The 19,532-nt window shown below is 38.8% G+C and overlaps 9 protein-coding genes across 9 annotated transcripts in view; 7 read left to right on the top strand and 2 right to left on the bottom strand.

Annotated features, from left to right (window-relative positions):
• Positions 1-61: 61 nt before the first annotated feature.
• WALSEDRAFT_52510 (MFS general substrate transporter) lies at positions 62-2,138 on the top strand (the record flags this gene model as incomplete). Its single annotated transcript, XM_006960017.1, has 11 exons — positions 62-126; positions 148-323; positions 370-468; positions 518-536; positions 582-797; positions 846-883; positions 934-979; positions 1,030-1,100; positions 1,146-1,724; positions 1,773-1,815; positions 1,868-2,138. 11 exons carry the CDS (start codon positions 62-64, stop codon positions 2,136-2,138), a joined length of 1,623 nt encoding a protein of 540 aa, XP_006960079.1.
• A 595-nt stretch (positions 2,139-2,733) lies between these two features.
• Positions 2,734-3,033, top strand: WALSEDRAFT_5447 (HSP20-like chaperone; the record flags this gene model as incomplete). Its single annotated transcript, XM_006959931.2, has 1 exon — positions 2,734-3,033. A coding segment is annotated over one exon (300 nt), but the record flags the coding sequence as incomplete, so codon positions are not given.
• Positions 3,034-4,434: 1,401 nt separating this feature from the next.
• WALSEDRAFT_61267 (hypothetical protein) lies at positions 4,435-6,598 on the top strand. Its single transcript, XM_006960016.1, has 3 exons — positions 4,435-5,658; positions 5,711-5,893; positions 5,940-6,598. The coding sequence occupies exons 1-3, from the start codon at positions 4,456-4,458 to the stop codon at positions 6,321-6,323; spliced, it is 1,770 nt and encodes a 589-aa protein (XP_006960078.1). The 5' UTR covers positions 4,435-4,455; the 3' UTR covers positions 6,324-6,598.
• Positions 6,599-6,635: 37 nt separating this feature from the next.
• On the top strand, positions 6,636-7,974 carry WALSEDRAFT_61266 (hypothetical protein). Its single transcript, XM_006960015.1, has 5 exons — positions 6,636-6,820; positions 6,868-6,893; positions 6,937-7,143; positions 7,187-7,496; positions 7,544-7,974. Exons 1-5 carry the CDS (start codon positions 6,652-6,654, stop codon positions 7,870-7,872), a joined length of 1,041 nt encoding a protein of 346 aa, XP_006960077.1. The 5' UTR covers positions 6,636-6,651; the 3' UTR covers positions 7,873-7,974.
• A 2,091-nt stretch (positions 7,975-10,065) lies between these two features.
• WALSEDRAFT_61265 (hypothetical protein) lies at positions 10,066-10,929 on the top strand. Its single transcript, XM_006960014.1, has one exon. It carries the CDS (start codon positions 10,129-10,131, stop codon positions 10,786-10,788), a length of 660 nt encoding a protein of 219 aa, XP_006960076.1. The 5' UTR covers positions 10,066-10,128; the 3' UTR covers positions 10,789-10,929.
• A 156-nt stretch (positions 10,930-11,085) lies between these two features.
• On the bottom strand, positions 11,086-13,557 carry WALSEDRAFT_33741 (putative MFS transmembrane transport protein). Its single transcript, XM_006960013.1, has 8 exons — positions 13,159-13,557; positions 12,928-13,108; positions 12,853-12,881; positions 12,738-12,799; positions 12,607-12,689; positions 12,465-12,557; positions 11,482-12,407; positions 11,086-11,436 (listed from the first exon to the last, which is right to left on the bottom strand). Exons 2-8 carry the CDS (start codon positions 13,072-13,074, stop codon positions 11,175-11,177), a joined length of 1,602 nt encoding a protein of 533 aa, XP_006960075.1. The 5' UTR covers positions 13,075-13,108; positions 13,159-13,557; the 3' UTR covers positions 11,086-11,174.
• A 453-nt stretch (positions 13,558-14,010) lies between these two features.
• Positions 14,011-16,065, bottom strand: WALSEDRAFT_33737 (multidrug transporter). The gene is made up of 11 exons (XM_006960012.1): positions 15,908-16,065; positions 15,841-15,859; positions 15,302-15,798; positions 15,140-15,256; positions 15,046-15,097; positions 14,980-15,003; positions 14,892-14,933; positions 14,709-14,848; positions 14,576-14,659; positions 14,487-14,529; positions 14,011-14,438 (listed from the first exon to the last, which is right to left on the bottom strand). The coding sequence occupies exons 1-11, from the start codon at positions 16,023-16,025 to the stop codon at positions 14,162-14,164; spliced, it is 1,413 nt and encodes a 470-aa protein (XP_006960074.1). The 5' UTR covers positions 16,026-16,065; the 3' UTR covers positions 14,011-14,161.
• A 778-nt stretch (positions 16,066-16,843) lies between these two features.
• Positions 16,844-18,919, top strand: WALSEDRAFT_58494 (hypothetical protein; the record flags this gene model as incomplete). Its single annotated transcript, XM_006960011.1, has 3 exons — positions 16,844-16,942; positions 16,988-17,116; positions 17,164-18,919. 3 exons carry the CDS (start codon positions 16,844-16,846, stop codon positions 18,709-18,711), a joined length of 1,776 nt encoding a protein of 591 aa, XP_006960073.1. The 3' UTR covers positions 18,712-18,919.
• A 256-nt stretch (positions 18,920-19,175) lies between these two features.
• The window catches only part of WALSEDRAFT_65934 (HSP20-like chaperone), a gene marked incomplete at both ends in the record, with an annotated part of 873 nt that continues 516 nt past the window's right edge, over positions 19,176-19,532 (top strand). The window contains one exon of the mRNA XM_006960010.1: positions 19,176-19,459. Within this exon, the coding sequence (XP_006960072.1) occupies positions 19,176-19,459 (284 nt within the window). The remainder of the gene's footprint in view (positions 19,460-19,532) is intronic.

The raw sequence follows: 19,532 nt of genomic DNA, 5'->3' as shown, positions 1-19,532 counted from the left end.
CTCCACACCCGATTAAGAGGAACGATTTACTCCTTCTTTATCCACTTTATATACACATAGAATGGCCACACAAGCCAAACGTTTCCAAGAGTTGGACGCAACCACTACACCTGTGGATGAGAAAACGTCAGCTACACAACCAAGTAGTAGTAACGATCACTCGAATGAGCTCTATTTTGAGAAGAAATCAGCGGAAGGTAAAATTGAGTTAACAGAAGATGCTGCACCTGAATGCGTAGGGGTTTCTTTCTCAAGCAAGAAGAAATGGGCGATCCTTACTGTTATCGTCATCGTTCAATATTCTATGAACTACAACGCGGCTAGTAGGTATACATTGCTCTATAATCATGCATTTGCTAATTATTACAGTCTACGCAAACGCAGTCGATGGCATGACAGAAGAATGGGGTATCTCCTCACAAGCAGCTAGAGTTGGTCAAATGATTTTCCTGGTCGCTTACGCTTTCGGTGAGTCAGATTTACTGTATTTTCATATCGCTCTAACAAACAATCTCAGGTTGTGAACTCTGGGCACCGTAAATATTTTCTTCTGAGACATAAACAAAACTAACGCACTTTAGATGGTCAGAAGAATACGGAAGATGGCCAATCCTTCAACTTTCACTCTTTTTAGTTAATTGTTGGGCTCTCCTTTGCTCGTTAGCACCAAACTTCGGCTCTATGGTCGTGGGTCGTTTCTTGGGTGGTATTTCATCGGCTGGTGGTAGTGTAACGCTAGGTTTGGTTGCCGATTTATTTACACCTGAAACACAACAATACGGTCTCGCTTATGTCGTGTGAGTTTGACCAAACGTATTTGATTCGTCATACTGACTTCATTCTAGTTGGAGTAGTGTAGGAGGCTCTGTCCTTGGACCAATCCGTACGTTACGACTTTAAAGTATGCCAGACATTGCTAACTTGATGTCTCAGTTGGTGGTTTCATCCAACAATTCGCCAAACCAGAGCCAGCATGGAGGTAAGTAATATTACTAATTGTCATTATCATATTCTCATAATGAATTCTAGATGGGTTTTTTGGACACAATTGATTTTCGGCGGTTTTGCTCAAATTTTGCACTGGACTATTCCAGAGACAAGTGGGTGATAGTTTTCTCCAACAACTTTTCATCTCATGTTTTAAGGATCGTCTATTCTTCTTGACAAAGAAGCCAAGAGAAGGCGTAAGCAAGCAGCCAAAGAAGGCAAGGAATTAAACATCTGGGGTCCAAATGAAATCTCAAAAAGGGGTCTGTCATTTAGAGAAGTGTTGGTTATTTGGTACAGACCATTTGAGATGTTTTTGCGCGAACCAATCGTTTTATCTTGTTCCCTACTTTCTGGTTTCTCGGACATGCTTATTTTCATCTTCTTGGACGCTTTCAACCCGGTATATTCACAATGGGGTTTCCAACCTTTCGGGATCGCTCTTGCATTCATTCCTATTGCAATCGCATATTGCTTAGGATGGGTGTCCTTCTTGCCATTCTTCAGAAAATCGGAATTGAGAAGGAAACGTGGTGAAATTGTACCTCCAGAAGAACGTCTTTATTGGCTCTTGTGGACTGCACCTCTTGAAGCTATCGGATTGTTTGGTTTCGCGTGGACAAGTATGGGTCCGGAACATAATCACTGGTTCGGTCCAATGTTCTTTTCTGCTTTGATTGGTATTGCAAACTATGCTATTTACATGGCAACAATTGATTACATGGTTGCAGCATATGGTGAGTTGTATAGCTAGTTAGTTATATTTGACTAACACATTTCAAAAGGTCCATATTCTTCTTCCGCCACTGGTGGTAACGGATTTGCTAGGTAGGTCGATAGCGCATTATAAGACTAATTGAATACTAACTCTTCCTTTTAGAGATTTACTCGCTGGTATTGCTGCAATGTATGCAGGACCATTTTATGAGCACTTCCCTAATTACACACTCGAGTATCCATCAACGATCTTGGCTTGTATGGCCGTCGTACTCATTATTCCAATCCACTTACTCTACTTCTATGGGCCGGAAGTTCGTCGCAGATCTAAATTTGCTCAAACATTGGCAAGTGAACGTGAAACCACCCAAATTCGTCATCAAGTTAGAGATGAAAAGTCTAAGGTATCTCAGCACATTGAACATGCGGCATAAACATAAGAAAATAACTAGTGCTGAATGCCTTTCTTACGATATTTTTCACGTTCCCATAGATAAGTATATAGACCAAATCATGGATTAGATGATCTTTCTCTCGCCATTTACCGTTGACATTTTAATTATTCAATTCGATTTTTACGTCTTTCTTTGACTTATGTGATTATACAATTTTAACTTAGTTGATTGACATACGGTTTTGCGAAATTTTTCATATATGGACATCTAGGTCATCAAGGATACACAAAGTTGCGCTACTTGAATGTTTGCTTGAATATTCTACCTTCATTTGGTAATTTTCCATCACATTCTGGAAGAGGATAGAGAGTGAATCTACCAGAAGTCTCTAGGAAATGTAGATGACTATATAAGCTGAGGTTGTATCTCAGTTGTCTACCATCAACAACAAACTAACAAAGCAACTTCTCAAACACACTTAACTAGTAGTCTTAAACACACAATGACAATCTTCTACAACCAACCAAGCAACTTTGAATTCCCAATTGAATTCTTCATTGAGGAGGCTGCACCAAGAAAACACGTTAATACAGCACCTTCGACGTCTAAACCACGCCTTGATTTGTTAGAATATGAAAATTCATATGAAGCAAGATTGAACCTTGCAGGATACAAGAAGGAGGAATTGGATATATCAATACATGACCATAAAATAACTGTGAAGGCTACTCATCCAGCTGAAGAAGACAAAGATAACGGATTCAGCTACTTGATCAATGAGAGTCGGTCATCATCGATCGCTAGCCGGACATGGAAACTCCCAGAGCATGTCACAGAAGACAATATCCATGCTTCCTACACTGATGGATTGCTCACTCTGAGATATTCGAGACACGCCCCTGAATCTGAACCAAAGAAGATCAGTATCAATTAAGTACTTTGTATTAATAAATGACCTTTAACTTCATATCCAATGTTGTTCACTTTTACATAATTATAACTCGTATTATCTTTCCAAGGCACTCATACATTACCACTTACTTCTGTGCGTTCATCTGTTTGAAGTGCATAGATACAAGATAAGAAAATTTCAATGACGTAAGGATATTCAAGATTGATATGCATTCTAATCGGGTTCCTTATATGAGATGATATTACAAGAAACATAACAAATTAGATAAGCTATGTTATGAGATTGGGAACTTTTCGATCAGGAAATGCGCGATAACTCAATTTATAGATAAAATAGATTGTTCCTCCTCATAATGCTAACGATGTTAATTCATCTAAAGTACAATATTAATTGCGAACATGCTTTAAATTCGGTCTCTAGGTGATGATTATCTCTATCGTCCATCAATAGAGATGTATTTCTCACTTCGGTAATGTTTCTGACCCACTCAAGCAGTGTTTGTCCAGATTTTCCCCCTATGTAGGGTAAGTTGATAACACCAGCCTTGAGCAGACATGATGCTCAATTGTATTCTGTTTTAAGTATATTACCCTTTAATGCAACCAATACCAATATTTAGATCTCATTTATTTACTTTAAAGGTGTAAGGGTAAAGGCGCACATGCAATGTACCCTCCCTACGTTGTCAGAAAGTGTGAACGAAATGACATCACCGTAAACTCATTCGCGGTAAGTACGAAATAACGCGGTTCAATGTTTCGCAGCCTGAAGAGTTTCATTGCGTCTAATTCTTTGTATAAAAGTCTGTATTTTAGGCATGCATCGTCAGCTGATTATACAAGCCCGATTCCTGTCAAAACTTAAGATGTAAGGAGATAACCGCAACGAGCTTACTTTATCGAGGAGATCTAAATACTATGTATAATTTCACATTTTAAAATACTTTATTGCGGTCCTGTATTACACCTTCTAAACGTCTTCCGTAGTTGACTTTTTGAGGTAAAAATGTAAGAATATTGGAGAATAATTGTATTATTTGTTATTTAATATTACGATTAATACTACGATTATCGTTCTTATTGGATCTATAATATTTTTTTGTTTGTTATAAACCACCATCATTAGATAGCGATCTATGAATACAAATTTAGCTGAGAGCAAGAATCCAAAGATACACAGAGCCTGTGATAAATGTAGAGTACAGAAAATTAGATGCAATGGCCCTCAAGTGAGTTTAAATGTGATCTCCGGTTATCTCATCTCATATCTCACATTTTTAGACTTACCCTAAGAATTGTTCAAATTGTAAGAACGTACCGTGTACGTATAAAGAAGCTGCACCAAAGAAAGGTAAATCCCAAGAGCTTGAGCTTAAGGTGCGTATTATCCCATACCTCAGTATCGGCGATCACTAATATCGAAAAGATTGCAAAGTATGAATCAATGTTGGAGAAAATAGCACCAGAGCTTTTAGAAAAAGATACACCGAAAGGACTTTCTTCAAAATCTCAGAAACGGAAAAGAAATCAGAATGATGAGGGATCCACCAAACAGACTATCATGCGTGAGGAACTAGTAAAGGACAGTTCAGGGCATAAGAGGTACTTTGGAAGATCCTCCGTTAGAGGATTATTGCAGAGGATTTCTTTCTATACTCGCACATCAATGACAGAGCTATTAAGTGAAAAACGCCCACAGTTTTGGGTAGACGAACCAGACCAACCGTGTAACAAACCGAGCACTAGTTATACGGCCGTTGATGACACGGAAATGTTAAATTTAGTCGAACATTACTTCAATTATGTTAATGTTACCTTGCCTCTGCTACACAGAGAACGATTTCTGCAAGACATTCCTCGTCGCAAGCATGAGAGGGGCTTTAATTGTGTTTTAATGATTGTATGCGCTATCGGCAGTCAATACCTCAACACAGGCACTGATCCTCAAACGTTACATTTTATGGCAGGTTTGAACTATTACAATAACTCTAAAGCAATGATGTTAGACGCGACCACATCTGTAGCCACTTTAGAAGATATTCAAGCTTTTATACTACTTCAAGTGTATCTGCAAAAAGGGCCTTCCTTGAAATCTAGCTGGGCAATCCATGGGATGGCAGTGGTACTAGCACAGGATATTGGATTATGTTTCCAATGGCGAAATGATAAAGTAGATAGGTACACTTTGGAACAAACGAAAAGAGCTGTTTGGGTGTTATTCATACTTGATGCTAGCACCGCAGCTTTGTTCGGTAGACCACGGATTTTAGCTGCTGAAGACATACAAATTGGTTTACCTTCAGCTGAAGGCTTCGATGAGTTTACTTATGGAGCAGAAACAAGGGTGACATATCTGAACGAACTGATCAAACTCTACAAAATCCTTGGCGATATTCTAAGTACTATATATAGTGCAAAAGCTGACCATTACTTGAGCGTTAACACTGTTGCCACGGTGAATTCCAATCTCAATGAATGGTACAGAAGGCTACCTGATGAGCTTCGCGATGAAGACAAATTTGACATTAAACTAGAAGCCTTTCCAGTGGAATTGCGAGAAGAGATGAAGAAAAACGAGAATAATGATGAGGATGATGATCTGAAGTATACGAGGTGGTATTTGAAGATTGCATATTACATGACTCAAGTGAGTGGCTTTAATCTCCATTAAAACCTCTTTCTGATGAGAGATAATATAGATCTACATTTACAAGACATTTATACCCGACACAAGGTCAGAAGATTTGCATCAATTTCGTCAAACCAGTTTGGAAATATGTACTAACGCATCAAAGTCGATCATTTCGACCCAAATGAAGATGTTTTGCGGGAGGGACAATGATGACAGGACATTCTTTGCTGATGGTCTCATAAGCTGGGGTGTGAGTATCTGTCGTATGCTTGTTCAAATTTATTTATCTCTTGCAGGCCTTCACGAGTACTTTGATACTCATAATCAACTACTGCGAGTGTAAAAATAATAACACAGAGAACGAAGAGGACCTGGATTTCATAAGTATGGCTGTACATCTTCTCAAGGTACGAGAATCTAGAGATCTAATGAGCGGAAGAGCTTTCGATATGGTCAGTAACATATGTATGAAAGCTGGTCTACCAATTAAAAGTACTTCATCGCCATTACAAACCGGTAACCTCACGGAATACGATCCACAATTTATGAATGACGACCTAAATGACGCTTTATTTGGTGTTCAGAATTTGAATAGCTTTTTGCCGCTTCCTGATAGTGCGTTAACAGACGACTGGTCGGGTATGCTTGGTAGCATGTTCGATGCTAACTACTTTATCTAGTTGCAGTGAGCTTGAAAGACACTTAAGTGTCTGTAGCTGTAACTTAGCCTTCCGCAAAACCCTTCGATCTCCAATAACACATTATACACAAAATCCGGCTTAAATGCCCCTACGTTGCACTTTGTCACCCCAAAAATTGTGCAAAACGTGATGTAAACTTTCTTCAAGTGGCCATATTCTACTATTTAGTGTTGTTTAAATTAATCAATTAATGTATTATCGCGAAAAAACTTCCGAAAGTTTGAGACAATCAAATGATACGATGACTATGTAGCCCCTCATTCTAAAGTTTGGTTTCTCTCCACAACGACACAAAAAGAAAAATGAGATGGCTTTAAAAGATGTACCGATGCATTCGCCTGCACCGTCAGATCAATTGGCAGCCTATTATTCTCTTATACTCATCGGATGCTTCTTACATATTGTATTATTCTTCTTAGGATTATTTCATAGGATAAAGAACAAGAATATGCTTCTTTTACTTAACTTCCATTTTTGTAGGTGATTCATTTACTAATTAACTTTCTAAACTCATTATCTCCAGTGTTTGCACTCACATTATGGTTCGATGTGAGTAGATTATATAGTAACTAATGATATCTAATCAAGTCAGTCAATATTATTATGGACAGGACATGCACATAGTTTTACAGATGAGATACCGAAAGGCATACGAGCGGTTAACGTCGCTTTCCGATTAGCCGGTATGATACAGAACGCATCAAGCAGCTGGATGATAGCTTTACAAATGTTAATAAGTATAAATGTCGTTAATTTTTCAACGCTAGGACATTATACGAATTACATTAGTATCCCAATGGTGAGCTGAGCCATTGCACACTCTATTATGTTAACAAATCCAGCTCGTTGGATTCCCTTGGATAATAGGAATACCATTCTTTGTCTCCCATTTGTATCAAGCGTTGGAGGATCCCGAAAACACCTATAGAACACCTTTCTTCGCTGATCAAACTGATACTTATCTCACAAGGGTTTCTATAATAACGACTTTGGTCTTGATGATACTACTCCTAATAACTGTTATTTGTGTTGGATATCTTCTACTGAAATTGCGGCTCTCGCAGCGAAATTTGGTCAAAGTCAGTTGGTTCGTACATCTTCAATTAGCAAGTAGAGTTCTGTTCTTTAGCTACTACTCTATAACGGTTATAAGTGGGTATAAAACTAATATAATATAATCTTCTAATAGGCACTTTCAGTCGTCTTATCATTAACCGTCAACTTCAATGACTTCGAACCCGCCAAACAGATTGTCTTCGCGACTAGTGGTTTGGCAGCTGCGATTGTCTTCCTCGTTGAGAATGAAAACATCAACCTAATGTTTAAGATTTTAAGGACCATTAAACGACGTTGTTGTGATGAAGACGATACTACTTGCGATAGTTCACAGACACAAAAAATGGCGCCTGATATCAGACTAGAAGAATACAACCTCTCAGATTCTTCACCTAGTTCCCCACCATTGAAGTCAAACAGTAACATCCACAACATAGAATTTGTCGAAACACCTAGCCTAGCTAGTACTTGATAACTCTCCGTCTATATCATTAGTAAGAATTGTAACAGTAATAAATATTCATTTGTATTATTACGATCTAAGAACTACGTTTGAAGACTTTTTTGAGGTGTTATTATTAGGGCTACCTCATTGTCCTCTTATGTGTCTTAATTTAGAAATACCAAGATCTCTAGGCATTTTATTATTAAATTTAGTATATATTTTGCATCTACATTGAAGAATATGTAGTACCCTTGATCACGTACTTAATATACCTCACTTCAATCAGCACAGATGTCCATAGTTGACAAGGTGAGATAGAACAGAAGTAATATCCATTTCACTTATAAAACTATAGTGCTTCCGTTATTTCACAAAGTGCTATGCCTGTATTGACTGCAAAGCTTTCAACAGTGGCACTAGAAAGTATTGCAGAAAGTATGTGCCAACGTCCAGAAGAGAAATACACTAACATCTTTACCAGATGTGGACTGGAAAGAACCTAAACAAATAGGCATTATAGAAGTTATTGCATGTAGACAATTTTTCCTTATTCAATCGGCATTTCTCCATTAATATATAGTAACTGCGTCATTTCAGGGTATGTCCAGGTTATGGAAATATTTTACATTGTTGGCGGTTTCTTTGAACGAAATGGCATAAAATTATTCATTCCCCAGCTAGCACAGGAATGCGCTATTAAAAAATCTGCCATGTCACGTCACACATGATGATATATCGAGATTAAGGATTCTCTGTGCTGTGTAAAAGAATCAAAGAAACAAATATAATGCTATTTTATGTTATGGTGGAAACAACGCACTTTGTGATGAAAATTTAGCGCTAAAATTTCACCTCAATCATCACTGATGAGGACAATATAAAACCCTTATTAAAACATCCGAAACACTGTAATGAGTTTTATTAATGCATTGTAATAATATCGTCCGCAATTATCGTGCCTAGAATTGTTGTTGACTTGTCTGTTTGTGGAAAGTCGTCACCTGATTAACGATAAGAGCTTGTTTCTAAACGACTATCATCATATAAATTTACGTAATGAGTTTCAAGAAGGTATGTTAGTAGATACATACCATAATAGTGCAGACAGCTCACACAATCCAGCTTCTCGTTTTAGCGGACGCTCAATGGTGTTGTCCTCGCTGTATTTTTGTTAATGCTGACAATTCCCCGACTTGCAAAAAGTGAGTGTTAGCAGCCCGTGTATCACTGTCTAACAACAATCCCGCAGGTGTTTCTTCAGTCAGTTTGATAATTAAGTACGCACAAGAACGCTGGCGTTTTAGTACAACAAATCGAAACAGACGCTCTTTTACTAATTATTTATTTATATTATACCAAATGCATTGCTTTGATTAAATCGTCTGATTTGGCATGTCGTCGGCGGACAGAATTGACGTATTTGGTTAGCATAAACAACTACTAAGTTGACATATTCTATAAAAATGATCCCAAGGGTGAGTATACCGTTTAATCATAGCTATGTTGACATCTATCATGCAGCCTTTCTCGTTACCAGCTCATCTCGGCGACGGTCTTCACTGGAAATGCACGCTGTGCTGTACGATCAATCCCTATGTCAATGAATACTGTGTTCTATGTGAAGGTTGGAGATTGCCGCCATTCTTCACGCTATTCGGTTACATTAGCAAAACAATCAAGCCATCATCGTGAAGTCATAATACAGTCATAATGAGGAGAAGCCAATCAATCATCATTTTAGCATTACATTTATTAGCATTCTAATTTATTTATTCCTGTAAATCCTTGTACTTAATTTTGCATTCATACTTTTTTTATTCAAACCTTTTTATATAATGTACGGGTCTACACCATGATACATATGTACCAATTCATAGAATTGCTTATATTGTTATATAACCAGTTTTTGTTTATTTACTATTTTGCTACCAACAGCACAATGACAACATTAGCAAGACACCATAAACACACTTGCATTGCTTTATTCACTGCGAATAATATCAGTAAGAATAACCATAGAGTAACCCCAAATCCTGACATTTTCCAAAATCACATGACTGGGCAACTGCAGATTGAGTACGTTAGCTGACGTTATAGATCAATTTCTTCATGCACACACATTGACCTGTATATCTTACACGGAGTTCTGAATATTCACTTATCTGTAAGGTTCTATTGCTGTGCAAGATCAGAGGTACAAATCGATATCAACATATCTTTAAACCGAACTATCAACGTCATAACACTTTTGAGCGTATAAATATATGATATCAGCTCTTCATAATGGTTCTAGAAGAATTGTACAGTCAAGTTCATTACTATATAGGTAACCCCGCCACAGCGTACTCCTTACAGAATAATACGACACAATTACATACATACGCCAAAAGGGATTCAAGTGATGCAGCAAAAATAGGTATTATAATCGCCCTTGTGGGTGCATGTCTCGTATTTATACCGTTCTTGGCAAGAACTTTTACCAAACATCGGGCACTGAAGATCAGAAATGAAGATACCCATCACGTGAGGCACTCGAGCTTTGGCAGGCGCCAGACAACTCCGTTCGATGATCACTATCCAAGACCACCAAGAGGTAGTGTTAGTAGGCCAAGGCCAAGAATGACATCATACAGACCACAAGAGGAAGAGGAGGAACAGCTTCCCGCATATGAGCCACCTTCCAAGCCAATTGCCACAGCTGAGACCGTTTTCAACCAGCAACCAGCTGCTGAAAACGGCATGGTAGATTATCACCAGCGTTTAAGTCAAGATTTCACGCAATCGGAAGAAATCATGCCTTCTGTTAGCTCATCAGCTGATTTACCATTGCCGGTAGGAGCATCACCAACCAATGATATACGTTCTCAACCGCCAAACTACACACCTGTAACGACAAACACCACTGCACCTATGCCACCACCGCCAGCATACGACAGAAGATGACATGATGCGTGACGCGTGGATTTGCTTTATGGTATATCATAAAGCATGGAACTCTCATAGACATGGAAACTTGTAATTATTTTCTGGAGAATCCATTATTTTGTACTCTTTGCATAAATACATGAGTAAAGTAGACTTTTTTTTTCTTATATAAATGCTGTCTTTCTTTGTCTATATATCTCAGCTGTCACTACCCTATGCCTTAGTGATGACTTAAAGACATACCGTATTGACAAGGTTGAGTGAATAGAAACGAAGTTTAGTTATTTGCACAAGCTCGTTTAGGACAGAAAAGGAGTAAATTATGTGTCAAAGAAAATTTCTACATGTCATTACAAAGGGATGTCTATAATCTAAAATAATTAATCGACGCTCAGCCAAAATATCTATTCTTTGGACTCTTGTACGGTATTTCCGAGCTCCGCATTGGCGACAGCATCATTTGTCTCATCTGTTAAACCAGTTGTGGCACTGGCAAACTTTGATTTTGCTCTAATTGTTTTACCATACTTGAACAGGATGTATGGGAGTGGCGCTATAGCAGTGGCCAAAAGCGCGAGGAAGAGACCTGCGAACTGATAACCCATTCCTTTAAACATTTGGGTAGCAAACAAAGGTGATGCAGCAGCAGCCATATTTCTCAAGAGACTTGGGCGTTTGTTAGCATAACCTTTAAAGAAAGTTTTAACTTACCCTTGACCAGCGATACCTGATGAAGAGTATTCTCCGTAGGAATCTGAAGTGTAGTTGTAGACAGCAAGGAAAACGTGATATATACCGAAAATCATCGGTACGAGCGCGATTGTTGGTGCTATCCAGTGTACGTGACTATATTGAGTGAAGGAGAAGATATATAATCCGATTGGGAAGAATGGAGCGAAAACCATTGCACCGTACAATCTAGCTTCCGGAACAGGCTTGCCTCCATTCTTTTCAGCTGATTTGTTATACATGTGATCAGACCAGAATCCAGAGATGTAACCCAATACACATCCAATCATAAGTGCAATATAAGGAAGACCTGCTTTACCGGTTGACCAATGGTGATTTCCAGAGAATGTCAATGGAATGACAGTCATAAACATGAAAACAAGCATCCAGGATAAAGCGATCCAAATACCGAAGAAGAGAATGACTGGCTCACGAGCCAAGAGGATGAAAGCACGGGTGCATGATTTGTGAAGAAGCATTTTGATGGACTCTGATTCAAGTTCAATAGGTGCCCTGAAACGATTGTCTCCTGTTTCCTTTCTCAACTTCTTCGCACGTTGTGCGAGAACGGTAGCACCACGAGTCTCTTTAAAGAGGAACAATTCAATGAGAAGAAGTGTACCACTTGCGATCATGTGTACCCATTCGACCCATCTGTATCCTACGCGTTCAACGATATATCCACAATAAGCTGGTGCAGCGATGGTAGAGAAGATAGCAACGAATGTGAACTGTGACATAGGTACCGATCTCTCTTCATCTACCCAGATATCTGCGAGTGTACCACCAACAAGGATAGTACCGATACAACCGAACAAACCAGAAAGTAATCTACCGACAATCATTGTACCGATGTTTTGACCAGCTGCCAACATAGGGAATACGGCAGTGAAACAGAAAAATCCACCCTAAACAAGTTCAATTAGTATCGTTGACTCAAATGGTGCTGAGAGGAAGCTACTTACAATGTATACATATCTTCTACCCACCATCTCACAGAAAGGTGCAAGGAATAATGGACCAACTGAGCAAGCAGCATTGAAGGTAAACATACCGACCTGCGATGTCGTCAGTAACTTTCAATAACAGAAGCAGTAGATATCCTACAAGAGCTGCTTCAGAAGACACACCGAGGTCTTCGGCTATCGCATCAGTTGTCGGTGAGTACGCAGAGGTACTTAAACCGATAACTTTGTGGCGATGTCAACATAGTAAATTTCGACAAAGAAGAGACTCACTCATTGTCATAGCGTTAAGGAGGGATGTTGTAAGCCATTTTCTGCCTTTACCCCAATTGAGACTGTAAAGCTATGGTTAGAGCACACTTCAAGCGCTATATGGTTGCATATTTACGGGTTCTCTGGGTCATTTTCTTCAAAAGCCTGAGAACTGTTAGTCAAAATAAGAGCATTTCTAGCGGTGACTAACAATCAAAATGATGTTTCCATCTTCGTTTTTACCCTCTGATGAGGTTGCATCTTCACGTTGTTCATGTTCGGCGCCTTCAACCTGTTGTTGGTTGCTTCCGTCAGGGAAGAAGGTAGAGCGTATACCTGTTTTCTTGAGAATTGGCATTCTGGAAGTTTACTTGATCCTATAAGAAGTGCGACTAAAACAGGACTGTAAGTTTACCTTGTTTTCATTGCCAACAGTACTTACGGTAGCTGCTTATATTACAAGAATGGTTTTTTTGGAGGAAAGCCGGGGTTAGTGTGGAGTGAGAAAGAACTAACCAAAGCGTTCGTAAAATCGACAAGTTTTCTCAGGAACCGAATAAAGATTGGATTTGATCTTATATCATACCCTAAAAAAGAGTAAATATGAGTAAATTACATATCAATAAAAACCGCAGATTCCGCGGATACCAACTATGCATTGCCGCTTTGTTTTTACACATCGCCACATCTCAGACCTCATTTGAAACCTCGCCAGTCCGCGCGATCGAATAACGCCGCCCGGACTTCTTAGGATCACACGCTAAAGTCTGTCTGCTATTTATTATATTCAGTGGCGATATTCGTATAATTGCTCTTCCTCCTCTCGCGGAAGTGCCAACACCATCAGGGACGTCAGAAAATTCTTTTATGTAATACAACTGTAGCACATGAAGGTCATTTGAGATTACTAGTATGGCGATGAAATAAATATTATTTGTTATCCATTTTTGGATTACAGCGTCGCACGGTCAATTTACTACAGGGCCGGCTTAAATAGAATCCGAGATACCTATATTGCGACAAGTGTGGCTACACATCATCCAATACTGCCATCTAAAACATTTCGTTCGTAGATAAGTTAATTGCTAGCGTGTGATGAGACAGAGAAGGCAGGGTCTAACCTTGGCATAGTTTCTAGGTCTCTTGTGGTTGTTTCGTATATTTTTAGGGTCTTTGCAAAGGTCAACTAACTGTAACCGCTACGTTATATTTGAGACCCTTCAGTGATAAGAGTGATGTAACTGAAATCTTAGCGACGGGATTCCGCACTTAATCGCGACAGAGGTACACCAAATTGAACAGCCAAGTCCGGAAATGTTTACTAAGTGAAAGGGTAATCAAACAACATCTATGGAATACAAGAGAGATTTTACAGAGAATCCTATAAACTAAAGGTGATATGAGAAGAAAATGACATGTGAAGAGCAATGTAGAATCACGGCAATCTACGCAGAGTGCTCGATGTGCTTTGCGCTGCCCAGCGCCTTTTCGTCTCTAACCTGCTTCCTGATCTTGGTAGATTCATTTTCCTGATTGAGAGACTGAGCGAAGCGGGATTTGCGACGAACTGTTGGTCCGTAAAAGTATAGCATGAAGATAGGAGCTACTAGCACCGCCGCAATACATGCGAGTATAGTGGATGGATATGTTAGCTTGTTTCTACCTTTGAAATGTGAATAAAAGGGTGTGCTAAACATAGCGGAAATACCAGCCAATAGGTCTCTAAGGGGAATGGGAATAAGCATTAGAATTTCATAAATATGAACTCACCTGGCGAATCCGTTTCCACCGGTAGCAGAAGACGAGTATGGTCCTTTGATAAGTTAGATGAAGATACAACGAGAAAGTTATTTACTCACCGTAAGCAGCTACCATGTAATCGATAGTAGCCATATAAATACAGTAATTAGCAATACCAATAAGTGCCGCAAAAATCATAGGTGCTATGTATCTCTTTAATATACTTATATAACATAATGCTTCTATACCTACCTATCCAGTGAGTTTCATATTCCTCTGGTGGTAAGGACGTCCATGCGAATCCGAATAATCCGATGGCCTCTAATGGTGCAGTGTACAGCAACCAGTATAGTCTACTCTCCGGTGTAACACTATATGGATCTATCTTTCTCCTAGAATACATTTAGCGCAGCTCTGCCGGAAAGCTTAACATACCTCTTTATGTCACGACGTATGAAAGGAAGAAATGATCCCCAGCTAAAGTTTATTAGCTTTAACTTTGTGCTTTTTCTATTATGCCTACCCAATGAAATAACCAATCCAGACACTGTCTTTGTTAATGAAAGAAGTTCACGATGAATGGACTCACGGAATAAAAGCAAGACCGACTTGATAGGACTTAAAATTCCATTGCTCGAATACTTTCATACGTTAGAAAATAACAATAAAAATAACTCGCCTACCAGGATTGTATGATTCCAAGAAAATGAAAATTAGCATGTCTGAGAAACCAGAAAGCAATGAGCAGAACAATACGATTGGCTCTTTGAGAAAGAACTCAAATGGTCTGATAAAGGTAACTGCAAAGTTTGGTTAGCTCGCTCACCGAAGAATTACTACCCTACTTGTGATATCTTTCATTGTAATTCTCTGCGCTTTCACCTCATTAGGTCCCCAAATGTTTGGTACTGTTTTACCCGCTTTAGCTGCCTCTTGACGCCTTCTCTTTGCCTCTCTGTCGAGTAGAATAGAGGAACGTGTCTCTGGGACAAATAATAAATGCAGCACCTGAGTGAAACCTCCGAAAATAAGTTGTATCCAAAAGATCCATCTCCACGAAGGTGCGAAAGACTGCAAAAAACCACCCACGATGGGACCAACTGTGGTACCGGTGACACTTGACCATACGACATATGCTACGCCGTACTGTTGAGTGTCGGCGGACCACAAGTCAGCACATAAACCGAGTGTGACACTGCCTCCAGCTGATGAGAGACCTGCAAGGGCACGACCGACGATCATTGTTGCATAATTTGGCGCTAAACTTTGCATAAGAGACCAAATGTTGACTAAAAAGAGCGATAGTTGCAAGATGGGCCATCTACCATACTCCTCAGACCACCTTTGGTTGTTAGTTTACAGTTATATGTCTTTTAGAACATACGGTGCCCATAATTCACATCCTTAACATACCATTAAAATTTTCTAATCATTCGTATGAAGGAACTCACCGAAAGCGTAAAGTACCAAAAAGATCATTTGTCCAACTCTGGCTGCCTGTTCTGATACGTCCCACGTCTGACTGATTGAGACAACAGCGTTCGGATACACCGATGTGTTGAAATTCATAGAGATCTGCAGTATAGCGATAACTGTGATGATCATGTACTTTTTTCGTTCACTAAATGCGTAACCTAATACTTCTGGAGCCATATCCTCAGTGAGAATTCTTCTACCTTGCTCGTCCTTCCGTTCAAAATAGGCTCTTTTTGAGCTGCCAGACGAAGTATCATCAGGAACTTCTTTATTGCTCCTCATTTGATCGTTGGAATCCAGGCTTTCAAATCTTTTACTCATTTTGATAGTCGGACGTCAAGTTGTAGTGGATAAAGATGATTTAAGATGAGACCCTCGTGACGGATTTGGGTGTTACGGCCATATAATGATTGTTCAAGTGATTTTTTGATTTCATATAATCAATTGTGGTTGTTAAAAAGTGAATTGTGTAATAATGCGTGTCTTACCTTTAAATGTGCTTCAAAGGGCTCATTTTGGCATGCGTTACGTCATTTCGATATGATTCTTAATAAAGTGGAGAAGCTAAGTTACAAAGTACTAATTAAGTAGAGTCTTAAGACTGTACTCTTAGTTCTCTTGCCACACCATTTAGAAAATGCTGATATATATCGCACACTCTCATCGAGCTTATATACAATCGTTTGACTGTTGCTATGTACTTCCTAATACAATTAGCTTAAAACCAACTGGTGAGATCATCTAGAAGGCTGTATTTGTCGTATGAATATGCTGTTCAGTGTATTTTATATGCTCGCCATAAGGACATCTGGTCTTATCACATACGCATTTCTCACATTTATATGATAATCAAGCCTCAATAAGTTCAATATATCTGGTTATTTATTTTCTTCCCGCCTGATCGCTCTTTAATGACATCCACGAAGAATGAATGGAAGCCAGTATTTGACAACGCTGTGAAAGAATACAGAGGAGGGAATTACACAAAATCTCTAGATCTCCTTGATCAAGTAAGTATAGGAATATCTCTTTATTTACATATCTCATTTTACCAGGCGTTGAGATTGAACAAGCATTTGACGATATACGACACGAAATGTGCAACATTGATAAAACTAAACAAGCACAAAGAAGCTTTGGATGTGGCTAGAAAAATGATTAAATTAGATCAAGATTCACCAAAAGTGAGCCTATGATGACATATACGCGTTTCTTCTCACAACGTATGCAGGGGTACAGACGGTGTGCATTCATATTGAAAACCTTAAAGAAGAGTAAACAAGCTTTAGCGATGATTAATCTCGCTTTAAACGCGCTTGAGAAGCAACCCAACAAAGTAAAAGAGGCCGCTTTAGTAGCAGATTTAAAGTCTATGAAGGGTGAACTACAGGCTTTAGAGCAACAACGACTTAGCTCATTCAGGGATCCAATGACTATATTGCCCGTAGAGATGATTCTTGAGATTATCGAGCTTGCAAGAGACACCACCAACGATTATGCTCTAAGTGCGCGCCTATCGCATGTTAATAGAACTTGGAGAGAAACACTACTTAATATACCACAACTATGGCGCAAATGTTCCGTTACTTTCAATGGATCAGGTAAAGCTTTTAAAAAGCTTGACACCTATTACAAGCGGGCAAATAATACGCCACTACAACAAGTAAGGATTTACAACTACGACAACAAAGAATATAGAAGATTCTACGAAAATCCTAAACCATCATTGGATGTAAATGCGAAAGTAAAACTATCCTCAATCGAGCTCGTAAATGACTTGGATTCTCACAAAAACAAAAGCGTCTCAGAGCACTTCCTCACTGACTACATTACAAATGACATGTTCGATAAGCTTGAGAATTTATCGGTTGCCAAAAAGGTTAGAGACCCAAGTTCACTAGTCATGACAAATGTTGATGAAGATCTCATTCTAAATCGTGTAACGAGAAGTGTAGATTTACATTATGTAAATTTGGTATCACTTGAAAACGAGCCACCAAAAGTATATGTTGCTAACAAAACAATGCAGCATTTCAAACAAGTACGGAGCTTCCAGTACAGTCTCCATAAAATTGCACGACTTTTTCCAAGTCTAAGATCTCTGGAACTAAGTGGGAATATGGAATTGTTAGATCGGGAAATGGGAGATATGCAACAGATGGGAGTGATAGACTTTCCAAAACTGGAATCACTAGTTTATATGGAGATTGTGAATGGTGAATCAAGTCAACAGCCTTTGATGTCTTACAACATGCCACATCTGAGACGATGTATATTACAAGGGGTGCACTTAAACGTATTATCCAATTGGATCACTAGTTCACCATTATTAGAAACTTTGTCCATTCGAGATAACAGTATGCCTGATTTAACTATCTCCCCTATACTAGGGACAGAAAAGGCAGCTCAGATTAACAGGCTAGTCGATAGTTTTAAGAATTACAATGAACTAAAAACTTTGGATTTGGCTACGACCGGTTATAACTTGTTCATAATCAAAGCTATTATCGAACAAAAGCTCTGCCCAAAACTAAGAGCCATCAACTTATCTCAGACATCAGGTACCTTTGGAAGAATACTGATTGATTTAGTCAAACAGCGTCACGCAAGTGCAGAGTTTGCACCTATTGATGAGATAATAGTAAACAGCTGTCCCGAACTCGAATATGAAGCAATTTTATGGTTGAGGAAGTACGTCAAGCAGATCCAATGTATTTATGAAACCAAAGAAGAATCAAAGAAGCATCCTAGACAGAGATATCGCTATGAGAAGCTCTGATGGTAGTTTCAAATTTGATACTTCTTTATCTAATGACTGAATATACCAAATCGTAATAAATTACCATCTGTTTGAAATAATAGCATTATTGTACTATACATTTAAGTAGAATACCTAATTAGAACATTTGACAAGACAATATTGTTGACCTTGCGTCATTGACGTCTTATCTTGAATCCATGCACCTTAATGAGAGGACTACACAAATATGATTACACAAAGATAAGTGCATCTAAATCATCAGTAATACCTAAGGTTGAACTACTTCAATATTTACTTGAACGCTCTTTTCCATTCGGTAGTTTTCCACCACATTCCAGAGAAGTGCAGAGGGTGAATCTACCAGAAGTCTCTAGGAAATGTAGATGGCTATATAAGCTGAGGTTGTATTTCAGTTGTCTACCATCAACAACAAATTAACAAAGCAACTTCTCAAACACACTTAACTTAGTCTTAAACACACAATGACAATCTTCTACAACCAACCAAGCAACTTTGAATTCCCAATTGAATTCTTCATTGAGGAGGTTGCACCAAGAAAACACGTTAATACAGCACCTTCGACGTCTAAACCACGCCTTGATTTGTTAGAATATGAAAATTCATATGAAGCAAGATTGAACCTTGCAGGATACAAGAAGGAGGAATTGGATATATCAATACATGACCATAAAATAACTGTGAAGGCTACTCATCCAGCTGAAGAAGACAAAGATAACGGATTCAGCTACTTGATCAATGAGAGTCGGTCATCATCGATCGCTAGCCGGACATGGAAACTGCCAGAACATGTCACAGAAGACAATATCCATGCTTCCTAC

The sequence above is a fragment of the Wallemia mellicola genome, assembly GCF_000263375.1.
Source record: "Wallemia mellicola CBS 633.66 unplaced genomic scaffold WALSEscaffold_22, whole genome shotgun sequence".
In the NCBI taxonomy this organism is placed as follows: domain Eukaryota; kingdom Fungi; phylum Basidiomycota; class Wallemiomycetes; order Wallemiales; family Wallemiaceae; genus Wallemia; species Wallemia mellicola.
This window is presented reverse-complemented; position numbering and strand designations above follow the sequence as displayed.